Here is a 20,057-nt window from a genome sequence, read left to right on the forward strand (position 1 = left end):
CAGTTTCTTCAGACGCCTAACACAATGGGGCAAGGTAGCTTTCACTACATATGTATGCATTTAAATATAGGAATGATCTTTACCCTAATACTATTCTATGATAACTAAATTCCCTGAGTCCCATCTTTTAAAAACGGACAAAAATCCACTTCTTAAAACACTCATATTGATGAACTACTAAAAATTCAAGGCCAGGGGCTGGGAAAGTGGCTCAGCGGTAGAGTACTTGCCTCATATGCATGAGGCCCTGGGTTCACTTTCTCAGCACCACTTAAGCAAAAAAAGTTGGAAGTGGCACTGTGGCTTACGTAGTAGAGTACTCGCCTTGAGCTGAAGAGCTGAGGGACAGCACCCAGGCCCAGAGTTCAGGCCCCACAACCAACAACAACAACAAAAAAGGCCCAGGCGCCAGTAACTCACACCTGTAATCCTAGCTACTCAGGAGGCTGATATCTGTAGAGGTTCGAAGTCAGCCTGGTCAGGAAAGTCTGAGAGACTCTTCTCTCCAATTACCTATCAAAAAGCTGTAAGTACAGCTATGGCTCTTGAACAAAAGAAGCACAGGGGCAGCATCTAGGCCCTGAGTTCAAGCCCCAGGACCAGCACCAAAGAATGATGTCAAAACATTTATCAGAAACTAGGGAAAAATGCCCTCCAGAACTCAATTAAAACATGACTCAATTGTACAGCTTTCCTACTACCAATTTTTAGCTAAGATCCTTTTGCTCCAGTGATTTATTTTGTGAAATTTTACATGAGTCTTATGAAATTTCAGGAGATGTAAAAGTTGGTGATTGCAAGCAATATGTGTCATATTATAAAACTGGCCAAACTACAGTATTTTTTCGCTTTTGTGAAAAGCAAGCATTCTAGGCATTTGCTTTCATATTCACTGGGAAATCTAGTCCCTGCTTGCTAAGGCATGAGTCCTGCACTCAAGGTCATCAACTGAATGCTTATTAGAAAAGCAGGTTCCCTGACCAACCTTAGACCTAGTGAGTCAGAGCCTCTAGCTGGGGCCTAGAAATCTCATCCTGGAACATGAGTTTGATTCAAATTTAAAGGTTAAGAAACTACTTCTATAGAACAAAGCAGAAGACGCTTTCTAAGTGTCTTCAATACAAGCCTAGGAGAATTAACTGGATGATGAGCTCAATCCCTCATTCAAGCTCCTCCACCTCAAACTGCCAGGAAAGGCATCCGTCTATTCAGCAACTATCACAGTAGTACCCAACACCTGGCCCTTGTCCTGACAGATACCTGAATTTAATGAATGCCCATTAATTAGGAACACATGCGAGTCTTGGAAACTACCTCACCTCTTCAGCCATTTGCAGAAGGGCTTTATTATTATTTTCCCACTTGGTACGCCATATTATTGTTTCTTTTTCCAACTTTTTAATTTTCTTCGTCATCTGTGGATAAGCAAAATCACAAATTTAAATTCAAAACTGCGTATCAAAAAATATTTTAAAAAAATACAAAAAAAAGCTGCCTATCATCTGTACTTCCTATCCTGCCCGGACCAGCTGATAGCTGTGTGTGCTTTGAAAGAAGTGGCTGTCTGTTCTGTTGATAGCATGGCTTCTCTCTGAAACTCCTAGAGTGAAGCCTGATAGCTCATGCTTGTAATCCTAGCTGCTCAAGAGGCTGAGATCTGAGGATCATGGTTCGAAGCCAGCCTGGGCAGGAAAGTCTGTGAGAAGCTTATCTCTAACCACAGAAAACTGGAAGTGGCACTGCGGTTCAAAGTGACAGAGCACTCAACTTGAGCACTCACGAAGAGCTCAGGGACAGCGCTCAGGCCCCGAGTTCAAGTCCCATGACCGACAAAGAAAAGAAGTAGCTCCTAGGGTGCAAGTGAGGTGAGGGTTTCCTGAGGGGAAAGGTGAATGTGTTTTAGAGGCAGCAGCATACTCAGAGCTCTCTTTAAGGCTGGAGTGCTGTTTTTCCACCTTGGAAGAGCAAAACCTCCTTTTCCTTAAGCCTTAAGAAAAAATGTCCAAAGAATAGCTTTGCTTAAGGGTTGCATACTTTCATGGAGTAAATCTGAATGATCCTACGCCTTTGGAGTAAAACTAGTGTGTAACTAGTTTCCAATTGTATTTAGCTTTTTCTGGTTGGAATTTGAAAAAAATGAAAACCTAAATAAAATAGGTGGAAGTTCCCTGACTATTCAGGTGAATATACAAAATAAAAAAAAGAAAAGAAAAAATGTCCACGTGTGTGTTTTCTGTTCATTGAATTCCTCATAGTCTAGAAAGGACAGAGTTTCAGTCTTATAAAAGATTAAGAATTGGTGTTTTACCGTAACTTCCAAATCATGACTTCAAAACTAAGAGGAAGCATGCTTCAGAAGATTCCAGGGAGAAAGAAAGTACTAACCACTTAAACTTTGAGGATCCTCAGAACTCTCAGGACTATTTTACTCAGACTTGGCTAAGGATAAAGTGAGTTCAGAAATCAGGAAAACACTCCTAAAAGTCTCTGCTACAAGAACCCAACTTGTCAGAAATCTGGGCTGACTGATTTGTGCCTGTCATTTTGCCACATTTTCAATATTCCTTTACCCACTGATGACTGCACATGAGCGCTGATCCAAGACAGGGCACTGGGCTAGGCACCCTGTGCTATGGGAAAGCTAAGTGGGGACCAAGGCCATAGAGAAAGCTCATGGAAGCCTCGGGTCAGGTGCTAACCCCCAGTTCAGCATTCCCTTCTCATGCCACAGGATTCCCCGTCTTGTCTTGAGTCCTATTCTACCTCAACAGTGAGCATGTACTGAAGTCTAGCTAACACTTCAGTGTGCTTCACAGTTTCCTCTTGATTGGATCCTCAACTGAAAGGAATGACAGGCTGAACAAATTTGCTGCTCATGGAATTCTCCAGATTACTAGGTCTAAAAATACCTCAAGGTAGTAATTTGAGCACTGTTCAGCTCACGGTAATTGAGCACATGTTGATGTGCCAAACACTATCTGAAATACTCTTATTATTTTATGAAGGGCAACTCTTATTTTTTCTACCAATTTTTAAAAGCAAAGGCACAGAAAGGCAACAAAAAGTTATAAATAGCTTGTCCACAGTTAGATGAACCCACCAGCATCTTAACCATTATGTAAGATGAAGTTAATAGTCATGGCTGCTATCTACTGAACTCTTAGATAATTAAGTGTGCTATGCATGCACTACGACCCTTCTCATCAACACTTTTCTAAAACCTCCCAGTTTAGATGGGTGCAGTGGTATGCACCTGCTATCGCCGCTAACAGGCAAGCTGAGGCTTGCACCCACCTAGGAGTATACACATTCTTAGCTTGTTAGCAAAGATCTTTCCTTAATGCATGCAGGAAGATATAATAGAAGCCAAAGAATTAGTTGGGTTGGAGGGGAAAGACTTCAGTGGGCTTCAGTTAAGAGAAAAAAAGGAGGCCGGGTGCCAGTGGCTCACACCTGTAATCCTAGCTCTTTAGGAAGCTGACATCTAAGGATTGTGGTTCAAAGCCAGCCTGAGCAGGAAAGTCCATGAGACTCTTAGCTCCAATTAAGCACAAGAAAACCAGAAGTAGAACTGTGACTGAAAGTGGTAGAGTGCAAGCCTTGAGTAGAAAAGCTCAGGGCTCAGGGACAGCACCCAGTCACTGAGTTCAAGCCCCAAGACTAACAGAAAGAAAGAGAGAAAGGAAAGCTTTTTTTCCCAATGGTAAAAAGTGTGTGCATGTGTACGTGCATCTCAACCAACAAAAATACACTAATTTTTAATCTGGATGTGACTGTCTTTTCTCAGAATTTTGTGAGAGAACTGGGAATGATCTTCTAAAGTAATTGAATACAAACATAATGATAAAAAACCTAATTCTTTTATTTTTCCAGTCCTAGGGCTTGAACTCAGGGCCTGGGCACTGTCCCTGAGCCTCTCTGTGCTCAAGGCTAGCACTCTACCACTTAAGCCACAGCACCACTTACGGCTTTTTCTGTGTATGTGGTTCTGAGGAATAGAACCCAGGGATTTATGCATGCTAGGCAAGCACTCTACCACTAAACCACATTCCCTGCCCCAAACCAAAATCTTATTTCAGCTACAAACTACATGTACGAGAGGAGTTCTAAGGAATTTTTAAGTAAAGTAGAATTCTAAGCTTAAGAGATCATTATTACTTGGTTAACACAGAGGGCAAAATGACTAAATAAGGCTCTAAAAATCATGAAAGATAAAATGGTCATCACAATATAAATTCACACAAATAGTACTACTTATGTTTGAAATAAGTTATATAAATTCGCTTTTCTATACTCATCCTTAAGAACATGCAAATACCTTTTCCATTTCTTGCCTGAAAGTCGTAAATAGTTCATTGCTTTTTGCCATCGTAGTCTGGAATTCTTCAAATTTATCCATATAAAGAGAAAGCTATAGAGAAAGAAAAAAGAAATCAATTCTAAACTCTGGGTAAACATGAAAATTCCTACCAGGTTCCTGTGGCTCATTGCTGTGATCCTACTGAGGGCGCTGAAATCTGAGGATTGCTGTTGGAAACATAGGGAGGCAAATACAGGGGATTTGTTTTTGTTTCAATTTTTTGGTCATGGGGCTTGAACTCAAGAGCCTAGGCACTGCCCCTGAGCTCTTTCACTTAAGGCTAGAGCTCTACCACTTTGAGCCACAGCGCCACTTCTGGTTTTCTAGTGGTTTACTGTGGATAAGAGTCTCGTGGACTTTCTTTCCCAGGCTGGCTTTAAACTGTGATCCTCAGATCTCAGCCTCCTGAGTAGCTAGAATTATAGGTGTGAGCCACCAGTGCCTGGCTAAATCCAAGGGATTTATTCAGGAAATTATTCAGCAAATATTAGGAAGTGGAAGTTTGGCTCAAGTGGTAGAGCACCAGCCTTGAGCAAAAAAAAAAAAAAAATGTAAGTAAGAGCATGAGGCTCTGAGTTCACATCCCAGTACCAGCACATACACACAAAAATGCCAATTCCTAAACTTTCAAAACAATGTTTAAAAATTACATACTTGATTTAAGTGATAGGAACACAAGTGAATCCACACCCAATTCTTGGATACCAAATACAGATGAATAAAATTTCAACTAACAGAAATACATAAACTTTGGAGGCAGGCTAAGAGATGAGGATTGAGGCTCAAAGTGAACTTGGACTAGAAAACTCTGTGAGAGGGTCTGGGAAGGTGGCTCAGTGGTAGAGCACTTGCCTTGCATGCACGAGGTCCTGGGTTCGATTCCTCAGCACCACATAAGCAGGAAAAAAAGCTGGAAGTGGTGCTGTGGCTCAAGTGGTAGAACGCTAGCCTAGAGCTGAGGGACAGTGCCCAGGACCAGAGTTCAGGCCCCATGACCAGACCCCCCCCCCAAAAAAAAAAAACCTCTGTGAGACTCTCATTTCTAACCAACCAGCAAAAAGCCAGAAATGGAGCTGTGGCTCAAGTGGAAGAGCACAAGCCTTGAAGAAAACAGCTAAGCAAGAGAAAGGCCCAAAGGTCAAATCCTTGTACTTGGATGCTTGCACACATGTACCCATGTGAACATACACACACACAGTAGTATAATGTATTTGAAATGTAGACATCTGTTGGGTATCAATGACTCATGCCTGTAATCTAGTTGCTCAGGAGGCTGAGATCTGAGGATTGCAGTAAAAAGCCAGGCTGGGGAGGTAAGTCTGTGAGACTGGGAAGTAGAGGGCTGGGAAGGTGGCTCTGGTAGAGTGCTTGCCTCCCATGCATGAAGCCTGAGGTTCGATTTCTCAGCATCACATAAGCAGAAAAAGCTGGAAGTGGTGCTGTGGCTCAAGTGGTAGAGTGCTAGCCTTGAGCAAAAGAAGCCCAAGAACTGAACCCAGGCCCTGAATTTAAGCCCCAGGACTGGCATTATGTGTGTGTGTGTGTGTAATGTAGACATTTGCTGGGTGCTAAGGGGTGTGTGTGTGTGTGTAATGTAGACATTTGCTGGGTGCTGGAAGGGGTGTGTGTGTGTGTGTGTGTGTTTGTGTGTGTGTGTGTGTGTGTGTGTGTGTGTGTGTGTGTGTGTGTGTAATGTAGACATTTGCTGGGTGCTGGTGGCTCACACCTGTAATCCTAGCTACTCAGGAGACTAAGATCTGAGGACTGAGGTTCACAGCCAGCCCTGGGAAGAAAGTCCGTGAGACTCTTATCTCCAATTAACCAGTAGAAAACCAGAAGTGACACTATGGCTCAAAGTGGTAGAGCGCTAGAAGAAAGGCTTAGGGCCAGCACCCAGGCCGAGTTCAAGCCCCAAGACAGAATAAAACATATTATGTAGACCTTTGATAGCTCCATTCCACCCATTTAAACAAAACCTGAAGAATATGCTTGTTATAGTTATAAATTTCATATACCTCTAACGTTTTGTGAACTTTCTCATCTTACATATAAAAATTGTTGGGGAGCCGGGCACTAGTGGCTCATGCCTGTAATCCTAGCTCTCAGGAGGCTGAGATCTGAGGATCATGGTTCAAAGCCAGCCTAGGAAGAAAGTCCCTGACTCTTCAATTAACCAAGAAACCGGAAGTAGTGCTGCGGCTCAAGTGGAAGAGCACTCGCCTTGAGCTGAAGAACTCAGGGACAGCACCTAGGTCCAGAGTTCAAGCCCCACGCCCAACTGACAAAAAAAACCAAACTGTTGGGGGCATGGTGAGAGCAATCTGGCTGGACCATCTATCATTACATACCACCCACATGATTCTTAGCTTGGTATCAAGGATATCTCTTTCAAAAATTCAGGCAGGGCAATGCAACAGAAGCCCAAGAACTAGAAGGGTTGGGAACAAAGAATTCAGTGGGAGTCGAGTTAAAGCAAAGGATAAAAGAAGATAAAAACATCTACTTTCAGGCTAGAGTATGGCTCAAGGGGTAGAGAACGTGGTAGAGAACTTGCCCAACAAGTGCGAGGCTTTGACTTCAACCCTCAATACTAAGAGACCAAAAAAGGACACCACTGTTTCTCTCAACTCCTTCCTGGATTCAAGGAATTTGTCTTCAAGTTCAGAACAACCCACAACGCATGCAGAACACAAAATACAGTCACTGTTTTCTTCCCCAAAGAACAGGCACTTAGAAAAGGACAGGGGCGCTGGTGGCTCCTGCCTGTAATCCTAGCTACTCAGGAGGCTGACATCTGAGGACTGCGGTTCAAAGCTAGCCCCAAAAGGAAAACCTGTGAGACTCTTATCTCCAATAAACCACCAGAAAACTGGGAGTGGTGCTGTGGCTCAAGTAGTAAAGTGCTTACCTTGAGCTAAAGAGCTGAGGGACAGCGCCCAGGCCGAGTTCAAGCCCCACGACCGACAAAAGAAGAAGAAAAAAGGACAGTGGCAAAGTACAGTGTGTTTGAAGAGGAAAAGCTTTGAGCCCAGGAGGCCTCTGGGGAGAGGGCTGAAAAACTTCATTTGAGACCAAGAGTGAACCCCTCAGAGACCATCTAATGTCACGTTACATTATTTACAGAATGAGAAGGCAGAGCCCGAGAAATAATTACTTTTTGACTATAGAATTTGTGCTCAGGGGGCTGGGAAGGTGGCTCAGTGGTAGAGCGCTTGCCTTGCATGCCTGAGGCCCTGGGTTCGATTGCTCAGCACCACATAAGCAAAAAGCAAAAAAAGCCGGAAGTGGCGCTGTGGCTCAAGTGGTAGAGTGCTAGGCTTGAGCTGAAGAGCTGAGGGACAGCACCCAGGCCCAGAGTATAGGCCTCACGACCGGACCCAAAAAAAAAAAAAAAGAATTTGTGCTCAGGGCCTTCTGCTTGCTTAGCTTGCATGCTCATGGCTCTACCATATGAGCCACACCTCCATCCTGGCTTTTTGCTGGTTATTTTGGAGCCAGGCACTGGTGGCTCCCTCCTTAATCCTAGCGACTCAGGTGGCTGAGATCTGAGGACTGGAGTTCAAAACCAGCCCAAGCAAGAAAGTCCGTGAGCCTCTGATCTCCAATTAATCACAGAAAAAGCTGGAAGTGGCTCTGTGGCTCAAGTGGTAGAGTGTTAGCCTTGAGCAAAAGGAGCTCAGAGACAGTGCCCAGGCCCTGAGTTCAAGCCCCAGAACCGGCAAAAAAATAAAAATAAAAAATAAAATAAATAAATAAAATGACACGATTTTTCTTCCCAGGCTAGCTTCAAACCTCGATCCTTTTGATCTAAGTCTATTAAGTAGCTAGGATTACAACTATGAGCTAAGATCACAAAATATCAATAAGAAAAGTAGGAATAAAAGTTTACCACATGCCAAGAAAGCACTGCTGTAGTTGAGAATGTTACCCAGCAGCACTTAACAAGGATGTGAGGGGAGACCAGCCAAAGTTCTGGGGCGAGTGGAGCAGGTGCTGCTGAAGGAGGGGAGAGGGGGAAGCAAACTAGAAGCTCCATTCCAGTGCTGTTAGGCTAGAGCTGGAGGGATCCCACCTGCAGAAAGGGAAGGCACAGCCTGGGAGCAAGAAGAATGCTGGTGTAAGGAAGCGGAGAAGAATGCATGAGGGCGGGGCGCCAGTGCTCACGCCTGTCATCCTAGCTATTCGGGAGGCTGAGATCTGCGGATTGCAGTTCAAAGCCAGCCTGGGCAGGAGAGACCGTGACACTCATCACAAATTAAACCACAAAAGCTGGAAGTGGTGCTCTGGCTCAAGTGGTAGAGCGCTAGCCTTGAGTACAAAAGCTCAGGGGCAGCGCCCAGGCCCACAGTTCAAACCCCAGGACTAGCCAAAAAAGGGAGAGGAATGCAGGAAATCTGGCAGCAGTTGGAAGAGGACACACATCCTGACAATTCCTCTGAGGCTATGGGCCGAGACTTGGGGAAGCAGCAGTAGTTGTTAGGCCGAATAAGGCACAGTCCTAGCACTTAAGGGAAGCACCAGCAGTTTTAGCAAGACCCATTCTAATGAAAGCTGGGACAGCCTGGTAAAGACTGTCCCATTCGAGAGTTCAATGGGACCCCACAGTGGGTGACACCATGCCCAGATTATATGTATGGATTATGCAAGTAGGCCAAAGCACAGTGGTCAGAGTGTATCATCTGCAAATACTGTGAAATGACACGATGAGCGCAGAAATGAGGCCAACTCTTGGGAAGGATAACCATGTTCAGGTACCAGCAAAGAAGAGGCAATGCACTGCAAAGGGAAAAGATGACTGGTAACAAGACTCAAGGGTAGCACAGACAACAGATAGCGTACAGTGACAGAACAGAAATCAGGCCAGATACCAGCGGCTCAAACCTTATAATCCTAACTACTCAGGAGGCTGAGATCTGAGGATTGCAATTGAAGCCAGCCCAGGCAGGAAAGTCTGAGATTCTTACCTCCAATTAATCACAATAAACAAACAAACAAACAAAACCAAAAGCCAGAAATGGAGCTGTGACTCAAGTTGTAGAGCACTAGTCCTGAGAAAAAGAGCTTAGGGACAGCACCCAGGCATTGAATTTAAGCTCCAGGACTGGGGTGTGTGCATGCACATGTATATACACACATACACACACATGTGTACACACACACACACACACACACACACACACACACACACACACAACAAAGGAAGAGGAAACATGATCTCTTCCTTCATTTCAGTCAGGTCTGGATTGGAACAGGCAAAATCACATTAGAGAACACTCAAAACCATAGGTTTTTCTTACAAATTCTATCACCTGCTGTCAAGTTACCTGTTGTTTCAGTTGTACTTCTTGCTGTTTCATCTGTTCATATTTGTGCCTTGATTCTGTTGCTTCTTTTAATAGCTAGAAAACAGAAACAATTGGCAAAATACTAATAGTAATAACAAATAGGACCACATCAAATGACCATACAGTTAGGCTACATCCTCCAGCTATTTTAGGAAGTACCACTACAGATGTAATTATTCTATCAATTGTCATTTACCTGTAGTCTTACTACTTAAGTAGCAAAAGTACCAAGGAGGCCTAAAAAGATTTACAAAATTCAGGACTACATTATTACTTTTTAGGGGAAAATAACTGCATGTGTAATATGAAGAGAAAATATAGCTAGGAATCTCAACATCATTCACATAAGTAAAAGAGTAAAAGGCTGAAGAGCAAAGCAATGAAATCTAAGAACCAGTTTCTATATGCTTTGTTTAAAAAAAAAAGAAGAAGAAGAAGAAGAAGGCAGCCAGGCCTTAGTGGCTCATACCTGTAATCCTAGCTATTTAGGAAGCTGAAATCTGAGGATCACGGCTCAAAGCCAGCCTGGGCAGGAAAGTCTGTGAGCCTTTTTATGGCAGGGAGGGGGCATTCAGTTGTGGGGCCTGAACTCTGGGCCTGAGCGTTATCCCTCAGCTCTTCAGCTCAAGGCTAGCACTCTACCACTTGAGCCACAGTACCACTTCCGGCTTTTTCTGCTCATGTGGTGGTGAGGAATCGAACCCAGAGCCTCATGCATGCAAGGCAAGCACTCTACCACTGAGCCACCTTCCCAGCCCTGTGAGACTTTTATCTCCAATTAACCACTCAAAAACTGGAAGTGGAGCTGTGGCTCAAAGTGATAGAGCGCTACCCTTGAGCAAGAGTTCAGGAACAGTGTGCCCAAGCCCTGAGTTCAAGCCCAATGGGGAAAAAAAATCAGGTTAAGAAGAAATAGGAGGTTTCATTTATACACTGAGGTTTTCAAGAACACACTAAGCAATTGTGAAACTGTCTTTGAAATACAGTATCACATATAGTCCAAAGAAGTCTGAAAAACTACTGAAACCGAAACTACATGCCTGAAACACGTGACTATGTGTGTGCAAAATTTATACTCTGTAACTTAAGAAATAATAGTCATTTTTCAGTTGAGCACTGGATCCCACTTTGAGTAGATACAGAAGGGACCACATTTTTTGTGTGAATAATGTCTCTAAATCCTAGACTCCCCGCATGCACATTGATGACATGAAATCACTAAGGAAGCAAGTCTTTACACCGCACCCATCTGGGGACCTGGTCTATTTGAGTCAGTGTTGGATGCAATAGTCCACATTATTATCATCGTTTCTCAGGTTTAATACTTGTTTGTATTAAACAAGTGCATAAAGCAGAATTTCCATATACTAAATATCTGTAGCCAAAAAAATGCTATTGCATTTACAATTACTGATAGGCAATATAATTAGAGCATTCAATCTGAGAACAAGAGTGAGCTTTTAGATCAACAATGAATTCTGTTAAAAATTATTTCTAATCCTTGGCAATCATGTCTCATGCCTGTAATCCTAGCAACTCAGGAGGCTGAGATCTGAGGATCATAATTCAAAGCCAGCCTGGGCAAAAAGTCCATGGGACTCTTATCTCCAACAAACTACTCAGAAAAAGCCAGAAGTGGCACTGTGGCTCAAGTGATAGAGCTCTAGTCTTGAGCACAAAGAGGCTCAGGGACAGTGTCTAAGCCCAGAGTTCAAGATCCAGGACTGGCAAAACAAAAACAAACAAAAACAAGTAGCATGCCCCAGAGACAACAATGCATATAGAGTAAGTTTAAATGTTTTAGAGTTCAGCTTATGATTTTAGCAACATCTTTTTAAAGAAATAGAACTTACAAACTCTCTCTCTCTCTGGTGTTTTTCATCAGCTTCTTTTATCAGCTGCGTTGTCTGCTGAAGTTTGGCATCCACAAGCTGTTGCTGGAGCTCCTTATGTTTGAACACTTTATCAATATGCTATGGGAAAAGCCAAATTCCTTCCATCACTTCATGAGCAAAGGGGCACACGGTGCAGAACAAACTGCAGTTACAACCTTCTTGCTCTGCTTTCCCATTAATACCACCACAGCTAAGAGCACAGGGGCTTTTTGTCCCCAGAGCACAGGACCCATGCCCTGTGGCCAGCTGTCAAAGCTGGGCTGTCTCCATCACTAGCTTTGCAATCCTGGTTCTGCCCTGTGTTGAAGATAAGGCTCCAACTACATGAAGACTAAGACAGGTAAGAAAATTAAGTCATTAAATTCACACAACTTGAACATTCATTCCTTTCTTCTACCTGTTAGACACTCCAAAGTTCTCAGCTGGTGGCAGCATGTGATGGTACAAATGGCAGCAGTTAAGGCCCTTCTTGGGCATGGCTCTGGACAAACTCTGAGCCTGCTGAGCCTAAGTAGAGGCATCTGACCACACTCGCCTGGCAGAATGGTGACAGAACTGTGAATGTAATGGTGTAAGCACACGAAATGCTTGGTGCCTGGCATGTATCAGACATTTGGTAAAACATTATTGTATCTCCAAACAAAATTATCATGTGATTATACACACAAAAACCATCTCAAAACAAACCTTTTCAAAGAAGCTGGGTATCAGAGGCTCATGCCTGTAATCCTAACTACTCAGAATACTGAGCTCTGAGGACTGCGGTTTGAAGCCAGCCCAGAAAATCTGGGAGACTCTCATCTCCAATTAACTACCAAAAAACTAGAAGAGGAGCTATCCTTGAGCACAAAAGCTCAGGGACAGTGTCAAAGCCCTGAGTTCAAGCCCCAGGACTGGTACAAAAAGAAAAGAAGCTAGAAGACCAGGAAGCTCGCAGGTATAATGGTGGGGAATAAGGCAGCCACTGTGTGCCAGGACAGCAGCAGAGGATTTCTCTTCATCTGCAAGTGATCTCATCACAGTTGTTTCCTTACAAAGGAAATACATCCCGTGCGATTCAAAATAAGAAAGAATCCTAAGTTGTATGATTTAAAGATGACATTTTCAAATCTGCTACATCTATACAGAAGTAGATTGTAGTATTAAACAATAAAACTAAAGGAATCATTGTTTGTTTTTGGGTTTTTTTTGTGTGTTTTTTTTTTTTTTTTTTTTGGGTCTGGTCGTGGGGCCTGAACTCTGGGCCTGGGCGCTGTCCCTCAGCTCTTCAGCTCAAGGCTAGCGCTCTACCACTTGAGCCACAGCGCCACTTCCAGCTTTTTTTCTTTTTGCTTATGTGGTGCTGAGGAATTGAACCCAGGGCCTCAGGCATGCAAGGCAAGCGCTCTACCACTGAGCCACCTTCCCAGCCCTAAAGGAATCATTATAAGAAAAATAAGGCTTTATGAATTAAATTATAAGAAAATTGAAGCTCAAAGACCAAAGAGAGAGAGAGACAGAGACAGAGACAGAGAGACAGAGAGACAAAGAGAGAGGAGAGAGAGAGAGGAGAGAGGGAGAAAGAGAATACTCTCCAACAACAACAAAAAAAGAAGCCTGGTGCCAGTGGCTCATAGCTGCTATCCTAGCTACTCAGGAAACTGAGATCTGAGGGCTGAGGTTCAAAGCCAGCCTAGGTAAATCTGAGGCTCTTTTTTTCCAGCCTAGGTAAATCTGAGACTCATTTTTTTATTGTAAAGAAAATCTGACACTCTTATCTCTAATTAACTAGAAAACAAAAGCTGGAAGTAGAGGCATGACATTAGCTTGGAGCAGAAAAGCTAAGCAAGTATGGGAAGCCCTGAGTTCATGCTCCAGTATTGGCATTAAAAAAATACATAAATGGCCAGGTGCCGTGACTCACTCCTGTAATCCTGCTACTCAGTAGGCTGAGATCTGAGGATCTCAGTTCAAAGCCTGCCCAGGTAGGAACACCTGTGAGACTCATCTCTTATAAACCACCAGAAAACCAGAAGTAGTGCTGTGGCTCAAGTGGTATAGCGCTAGCCTTGAGCTGAAGAGCTGAGGGACAGCGCCCAGGCCCAGAGTTCAAGCCCCATGACTGATCCCCCCCCCAAAAAACATAAATGAATAAAAACAGCAACCATACAAAAAAGGAATAAGAAACCTATTTCTGAGACCTGATAGAAACCAGTGAAATGGACAGCTTTTGAATTTGGATTTTAATCCAACTTCTTTTTTAAAAAAGGAGATTAAGCAGAAAATTTTAAACATGACCAGATATTTAGTATGAAATACTTAAGTGTTTAGGTGTGAAAATGTTATTATCGTTATGGTTAAAAGGAACGGTGCTGGGAGTGCAGCTCAAATGACAATGTGCTTGCCTACCAAGCTCAAGGTCATGAGTTCGAACCCCAGTACCAACAAAATATTTAAAAAAAAAAAAAAAAGAATCTTAGGGGGCTGGGATGGTGGCTCAGTGGTAAAGCGCTTGCCTTGCATGCCTGAGGCCCTGGGTTTGATTTCTCAGCACCACATAAGCAAAAAGAAAAAAGCTGGAAGTGGCGCTGTGGCTCAAGTGGTAGAGTGCTAGCCTTGAGCTGAAGAGCTGAGGGACAGCGCCCAGGCCCAGAGTTCAGGCCCACGACTGGACCCCGCCCCCCAAAGAAAAAAGAATCTTAGCTGGGCACCAATGGCTCAAGCCTGTAATCCTAGCTACTGAGGAGACTGAGCTCTGAGGGTTTTGGTTTGAAGTCAGCCTGGGCAGGAAAATCTGTGAGAATCTTATCTCCAAGTGAAAACAAAAAGCCGGAAGTGGAGCTGTGCCTCAAGTAATAGAGCAGAAGCTGTGAGCAAAGAAGCACGGGGACAGCGTCCAGGCCCTGGGTGTAAGCCCCAGGAACCCCCTCACACACACACGCACAAATTATCCTTTAAGCTATCCATTCCAATATCTGTGAGTGGAAAAATAGAACACTTTGGATTGCTTCTAAACAATGTAGAGAAATATGGATGAAACTGATGCCATCTGCTAAAACCAGGTAATATATTCTTTTTTTTGGGGGGGGGAAGGGGGTCAGTTGTAGGGCTTGAACTCTGGGCCTGGGTGCTGTCCCTCAGCTCTTCAGCTCAAGGCTAGCACTCTACCACTTGAGCCACAACACCACTTCCAGTTTTCAGGTGGTTTATTGGCGATAATAGAATCTTGGACTTTCCTGCCTGGACTGGCTTTGACCCGCGATTCTCAGATCTCAGCCTCCTGAGTAGCTAGGATTACAGACGTGAGCCACCAGTACCGTCTTTTTATATTCTCTTGTTTTTAAGCTAGCATTTTTTTCTTAACATTTTTTCCTGTTTCCTATTAGCAAATATCAGTTAGTCAAGGGAGGTTTCATTGTGACCTTTCCACTCAATGAATCTCAATAAACCTTATCTTGCCACCTCGCCTCCCATCCCACTCCCCCTTAAAGCAATTCCCACAGCTTCCACGTATCTGTTTTCATACACACAAATAAACTGTATGCACCATATTCCTCTCCAACATTTTCCTGAGCCCTCCTCTCTTGGTGATGCTCAGCTCCCCCATCTGAGCCTGATTTACTTTCCTGTCATTCATTGTTATTTTTAGTATGTATTAATGACCACCAAGGGGGCTCATTATGGTATTTCAGCTGTGCATCTATTATGTTTTATTCAGAATATCCTTCTCTATTGCTTTCTCTTTTTCACCTCAAAATCCTATTAATCAATAGCTCTCATTGAGATTTTTATGCATTCTTCATACATAGTTACACTGTGTTTGAAATTATTCACCCTTCATCTTTCCTTTCCCTCTCCCCTTGCTCTCATCCTCTTACATGGCCCCATAGTTAGAATCATGTTCTTGGTGTTTCTATCCATAATATATATTATATACATCATATATATGCATAATATATACTATAGATAATATACATAGATGGATAATTTAAGGAGTCAAAACACACTAGGAGCTTGGTTTTGAGTGCTTATGCCTATAATCCTAACTACTGAAAACCGAGAATCTGAGCTTTGAAGATGGCAGTTCAAAGCCAGTTCAGGCTGACAAAACCCATTAACCAGCAAAAAGCCACAAGTGGAGGCATGGGCTCAAGCAGTAGAGCATCAGCCATGAGCAAAAAGGCCAAATGCAAGGCCCTGAGTTCAAACCTCAGTACTGGCACACACACACCAAAAAATAGAATCCTAGGGTGAAGCTCAGTGGTAGAGGACATGCCCAGTAGGTGCAAGATGGTAGTGGATTTCATTCCCAACACCAAAGAAACAAACAGAAGTGAAGCATGAGGCTGGGAATGTGGCTTACTGGTAGAATGCTTGCCTAGCAAGCCCCAGGTTTCAGTACCTTCAGTACCCTTAGTACCACATAAACAGAAAAAGCTGCAAGTGGTGCTGTGGCTCAAGTGGTAGAGAGCTAGCCTTGAGTAAAAGCCCAGGCCGAGTTTAAGCCCCAGGACTAGAAAAAAAAAGTAAAGCATGGTGAGAGTAAGCAAAACTCTTTTTTTTAAAAAAAAGAACTAAGGTTAGCCAGGCGCTGGTGGCTCACACCTGTAATCTTAGCTACTTAGGAAGCTGAAATCTGAGAATCGCGGTTCAAGACAGCCCGGGCAGGAAAGGAATCAGTGAGACTCTTATCTCAAATAAACCACCAGAATACCAGAAGTAGCCCTGTGGCTCAAGTGGTAGAGCGCTTGCCTTGAACTGAAGAGCTGAGGGACAGTGCCCAGCCTGAGTTCAAGCCCCATGACTGACAACAACAACAACAAAAGAATAAACTAGGTATAGTGGCATACACTTGTAATTCCCGTACTCCAAAGTCTGAAACAAGAAGATGGAGACTTCAAGGTCAGTCTGAGCTATGTAGTTAGACTATCAGAAAAAGAAAAAAAAATCATGGGGCTGTGTGATAGCTCAGTGATAAAGAGCTAACATAGCATGTCCCCAAACCTGAAAGTAAATAAAGAACAGGACAGAGTGTAGCTAAGTGGTAGAAAACCTTAGCACAACTAAGGCCCTGGGTTTGACCCTCAGACAGAGCAAAAAAACTGAAAATAATTTCTTGTAAAACTGGGCATAGTTTGTACATGCTCATGGTCCCAGGACGCTGCAGCAGGAGAATCCTTTGAGCTCACAGGTTCAAGACCAGGTTAGGCAACATAGCAAGATCCTGACTCAAAAAAAAACCCACAAAAAAACGAGTATCTTAAGTACTGTAAATGCAAATGTCCATAGATACTCTGATGATCATAAATATCTGATACAGGTATCAGATAAGGAAGATGATCTGGATGTGAAAATGCCATCTTGCAGTATCACATGGAAGATGTGCAGCTCTTAACAACCTCCTAGAAATTCTCTCACCTAGCCAAATCTACAGACTTGCAGGCCATTACATGATGAGTCTAACTAATCCTCTTGGTCATTTTTTTTCCTAGTAACTACCCTTATGTTCTAAAACAGCTATTCCTATGGCAGTAGTTTTACTGCAGTAGTGAATGGAGAGGGTTTTCCTAGTTGAGTAGATGGCTAAACCAACAGAGAGCTATTACCTCTTCCCTCAGTGCATACTGCTCAATGAGCTTCTTCAGCTTCTCTCCCAGTTCGATGTTCTCCTGCCGGAGTTTGGCATTGTGTATGTCATGTTGTTCCAGCTGGGTTTGGATTTCATTTAGAGTAATCTGGAAATGGGCTGTTGCTTCTTTACGGCGTTCTTCTTCCTCTCGGGCTTGCTGTATATTTTCTTCCTTAATTCCCAAAATAATTTCTGTTAATAGTGAAGATCTATAGACAGGATGCTCACAGAAGCAGCAGCTGTAATGCAGGTTCGCTACTGCTGCCCTGACATGTTGCTTCTGAGCTTTAGCTCCTCTTCCTTAGGACCAAAAGGTTCTCACTTAAAAGTAAGTGAGATGGGTGCCACCGACTCATGCCTGTAATCCAAGATCCTTAGGAGCAGCCCTGGCAGAAAAGTTCACAAGACTCTAGGTCAAAAATAACCACCAAGGGGCTGGGAAGGTGGCTCAGCGGTAGAGTGCTTGCCTTGCATACATGAGGCTCTGGGTTCGATTCCTCAGTACCACATAAGCAGAAAAGGCCGGAAGTGGCACTGTGGCTCAAGTGGTAGAGTGCCAGCCTTGAGCTGAAAAGCTGAGGGATAGAGCCCAGGCCCCATGATAGACAAAAAAAAAAAAAAAAAAGAAAAATAACCACCAAAAAGCTGGGTGCTGGTGGATCACATCAGTAATCTGAGCTACTCAGGAGGCTGAGATTTGAAGATCCCAGTTCAAAGTCAACCCAGTCAGAAAGTTTGTGAGGATCTCCAATTAACCACCAGAAAACTGGAAGTGGGATTATGGCTCAAAGTGGTAGAGCACTAGATATTGGCCAAAAAGAGCTAAGGGACAGCACCCAGGCCCTGAGTTCAAGCCCCACAACTAACAAAAAACAACAGCAAATGAGGGTTGGAGCTGTGGTTCAAGTGGTAAAATGCCAGCCTAGCAGCATGAAATCCTAAGTTCAAATGCTAGTACCACCAAAAAGAAGCCAGTCTTTTCCCAAATAGTTGTGAAACACAACGCTGATAGTTGGTGGCTTATGCCTATAATCCTAGTGATTCAGGAGGCTAAGGTTTTGAAGTCAGCCCCGGCTGAAAAGTTCATCAGACTTATCTCCAATTAAGCATCAAAAAATTCAGAAGTGGGCCAGGCACCGGTGGCTCATGCCTATAATCCTAGCTATTCAGGAGGCTGAGATCTGAGGATCATGGTTCAAAGCCAGCGCTGGCAGGAAAGTGGCAGGAAGGTCCGTGAGACTCATCGCCAATAAACCACCAAAACACCAGAAAGTGGTGCTGTGGCTCAAGCGGTAGAGCACTTGCCTTGAGCTGAAGAGCACAGGGACAGTGTCCAAGCCCCACAACCAACAACAACAACAACAACAAAATTCGGAAGTGGGGCTGGGAATATGGCTTAGTGGTAGATTGTTTGCCTCGCATGCATGAAGCTCTGGATTCAATTCCTTAGTACCACATAAACAGAAAGAGCTGGAAGTGGCACTGTGGCTCAACTGGTAGAGTGCTAGCCTTGAGGAAAAGAAGCTCAGGTACAGTGCCCAGGTCCTGAATTCAAGCCCCAGGGTTGGCAAAAAAAAATCAAAAGCGGAGGTGTGGCTCAAGTGCTTGAGTGTTAGCCTTAAGCAAGAAAGCTCAAGGACAGGGGCTGGGAAGGTGGCTCAGTGGTAGAGTGCTTGCCTTGCATGCCTGAGGCCCTGGGTTCGATTCCTCAGCACCACATAAGAAAAAAGAAAAAAGCCGGAAGTGGCTCTGTGGCTCAAGTGGTAGAGCGCTAGCCTTAAGCTGAAGAGCTGAGGGACAGTGCCCAGGCCCAGAGTTCAGGCCCCACGACCGGACCAAAAAAAAAAAAAAAAAAAAAAAAAGAAAGCTCAAGGACAGCACTCAGGCCCTGAGTTTTCAAGCACAGGCACATCACAAATAAAATAGAAAATAAGAGACACAAACTGTCGCTTATATCATTACAAGTGTGATACAACTATCTAAAGCTTCTTCATGCTGCCAACCCCCTCTTCACTGATCACATAGAACATGACTTTATATCAGCCCAATAAAGCCCCTCCTGAAGTTAATTGCTGGGTCACACCTTCCACTACTGACAAGGCAAGAGACAAATAACATTTTTTAAAAGCTTACTGAGGCAGGAGCAGGTGGCTCACGCCTATAATCCTCACTACTCAGGAGGCTGACATCTGAGGATGGTTGTTTGAAGCCTCCCCAAGCAGGAAAGTCTAGGAGACTCTTATCTCCAATTAGCCACTCAAAAATCAGAAGTGGCGAAAGTGGCATTGCAGTGGTAAAGCACTGGCCAGGTGTCGGTGGCTCACACCTGTAATCCTAGCTCCTCAGGAGGCTGAGATATGAGAATCGAGGTTCAAAGCCAGCCAGGATGGGAGACTCTTATCTCCAATAAACCACTCAGAAAACCAGAAGTGGTGCAGTGGCTCAAGTGGTAGAGTGCTCTCCTTGAGCTGAAGAGCTGAGGGACAGTGCTCAGGCCCAGAGTTCAAGCCCTATGACCGACAAACAAAACAAAACAAAACAAAAAAGAGCTCAGGGACAAGGCCCAGGCTTGAGCTAAAAAAAAAAAAAAAAAGCTTAAGGAGCTGGGTACGAGTGGCTCAACACCTGTAATCCTGGCTACTCAGGAAGTTGAGTTCTAAGATCAAGGTTCAAAGCCTGCACAGGCAGAAAAGTCCATCAGCTATACTCCAGGGATTGTGGGTCCAGGTGAGCCCCGGCAAAAATACAAGACCCTACTTGAAAAGTAACTAAATGTTAAAGGCAGCCAAGGGGATGGCTCAAATGGTAGAGTGCCTTTCTAACAAACGTTAGGCCCTGAGTTTAAACCC

At 43.9% G+C, this 20,057-nt stretch overlaps 1 protein-coding gene across 1 annotated transcript in view; it reads right to left on the minus strand.

The window, feature by feature from the left end:
* Positions 1 to 20,057, minus strand: part of Txlng (taxilin gamma) — a 64,188-nt gene that overhangs the window by 3,159 nt on the left and 40,972 nt on the right. Inside the window, exons 5-9 of the mRNA XM_070040813.1 lie at positions 17,186 to 17,380; positions 11,559 to 11,678; positions 9,685 to 9,759; positions 4,319 to 4,411; positions 1,320 to 1,415 (exon numbers count right to left, since the gene is read on the minus strand). Coding sequence (XP_069896914.1) covers positions 1,320 to 1,415; positions 4,319 to 4,411; positions 9,685 to 9,759; positions 11,559 to 11,678; positions 17,186 to 17,380 — 579 coding nt within the window. The remainder of the gene's footprint in view (positions 1 to 1,319; positions 1,416 to 4,318; positions 4,412 to 9,684; positions 9,760 to 11,558; positions 11,679 to 17,185; positions 17,381 to 20,057) is intronic.

Source organism: Dipodomys merriami, unplaced genomic scaffold (genome assembly GCF_024711535.1).
Source record: "Dipodomys merriami isolate MVZ:Mamm:240054 unplaced genomic scaffold, mDipMer1.0.p SCAF_3, whole genome shotgun sequence".
In the NCBI taxonomy this organism is placed as follows: domain Eukaryota; kingdom Metazoa; phylum Chordata; class Mammalia; order Rodentia; family Heteromyidae; genus Dipodomys; species Dipodomys merriami.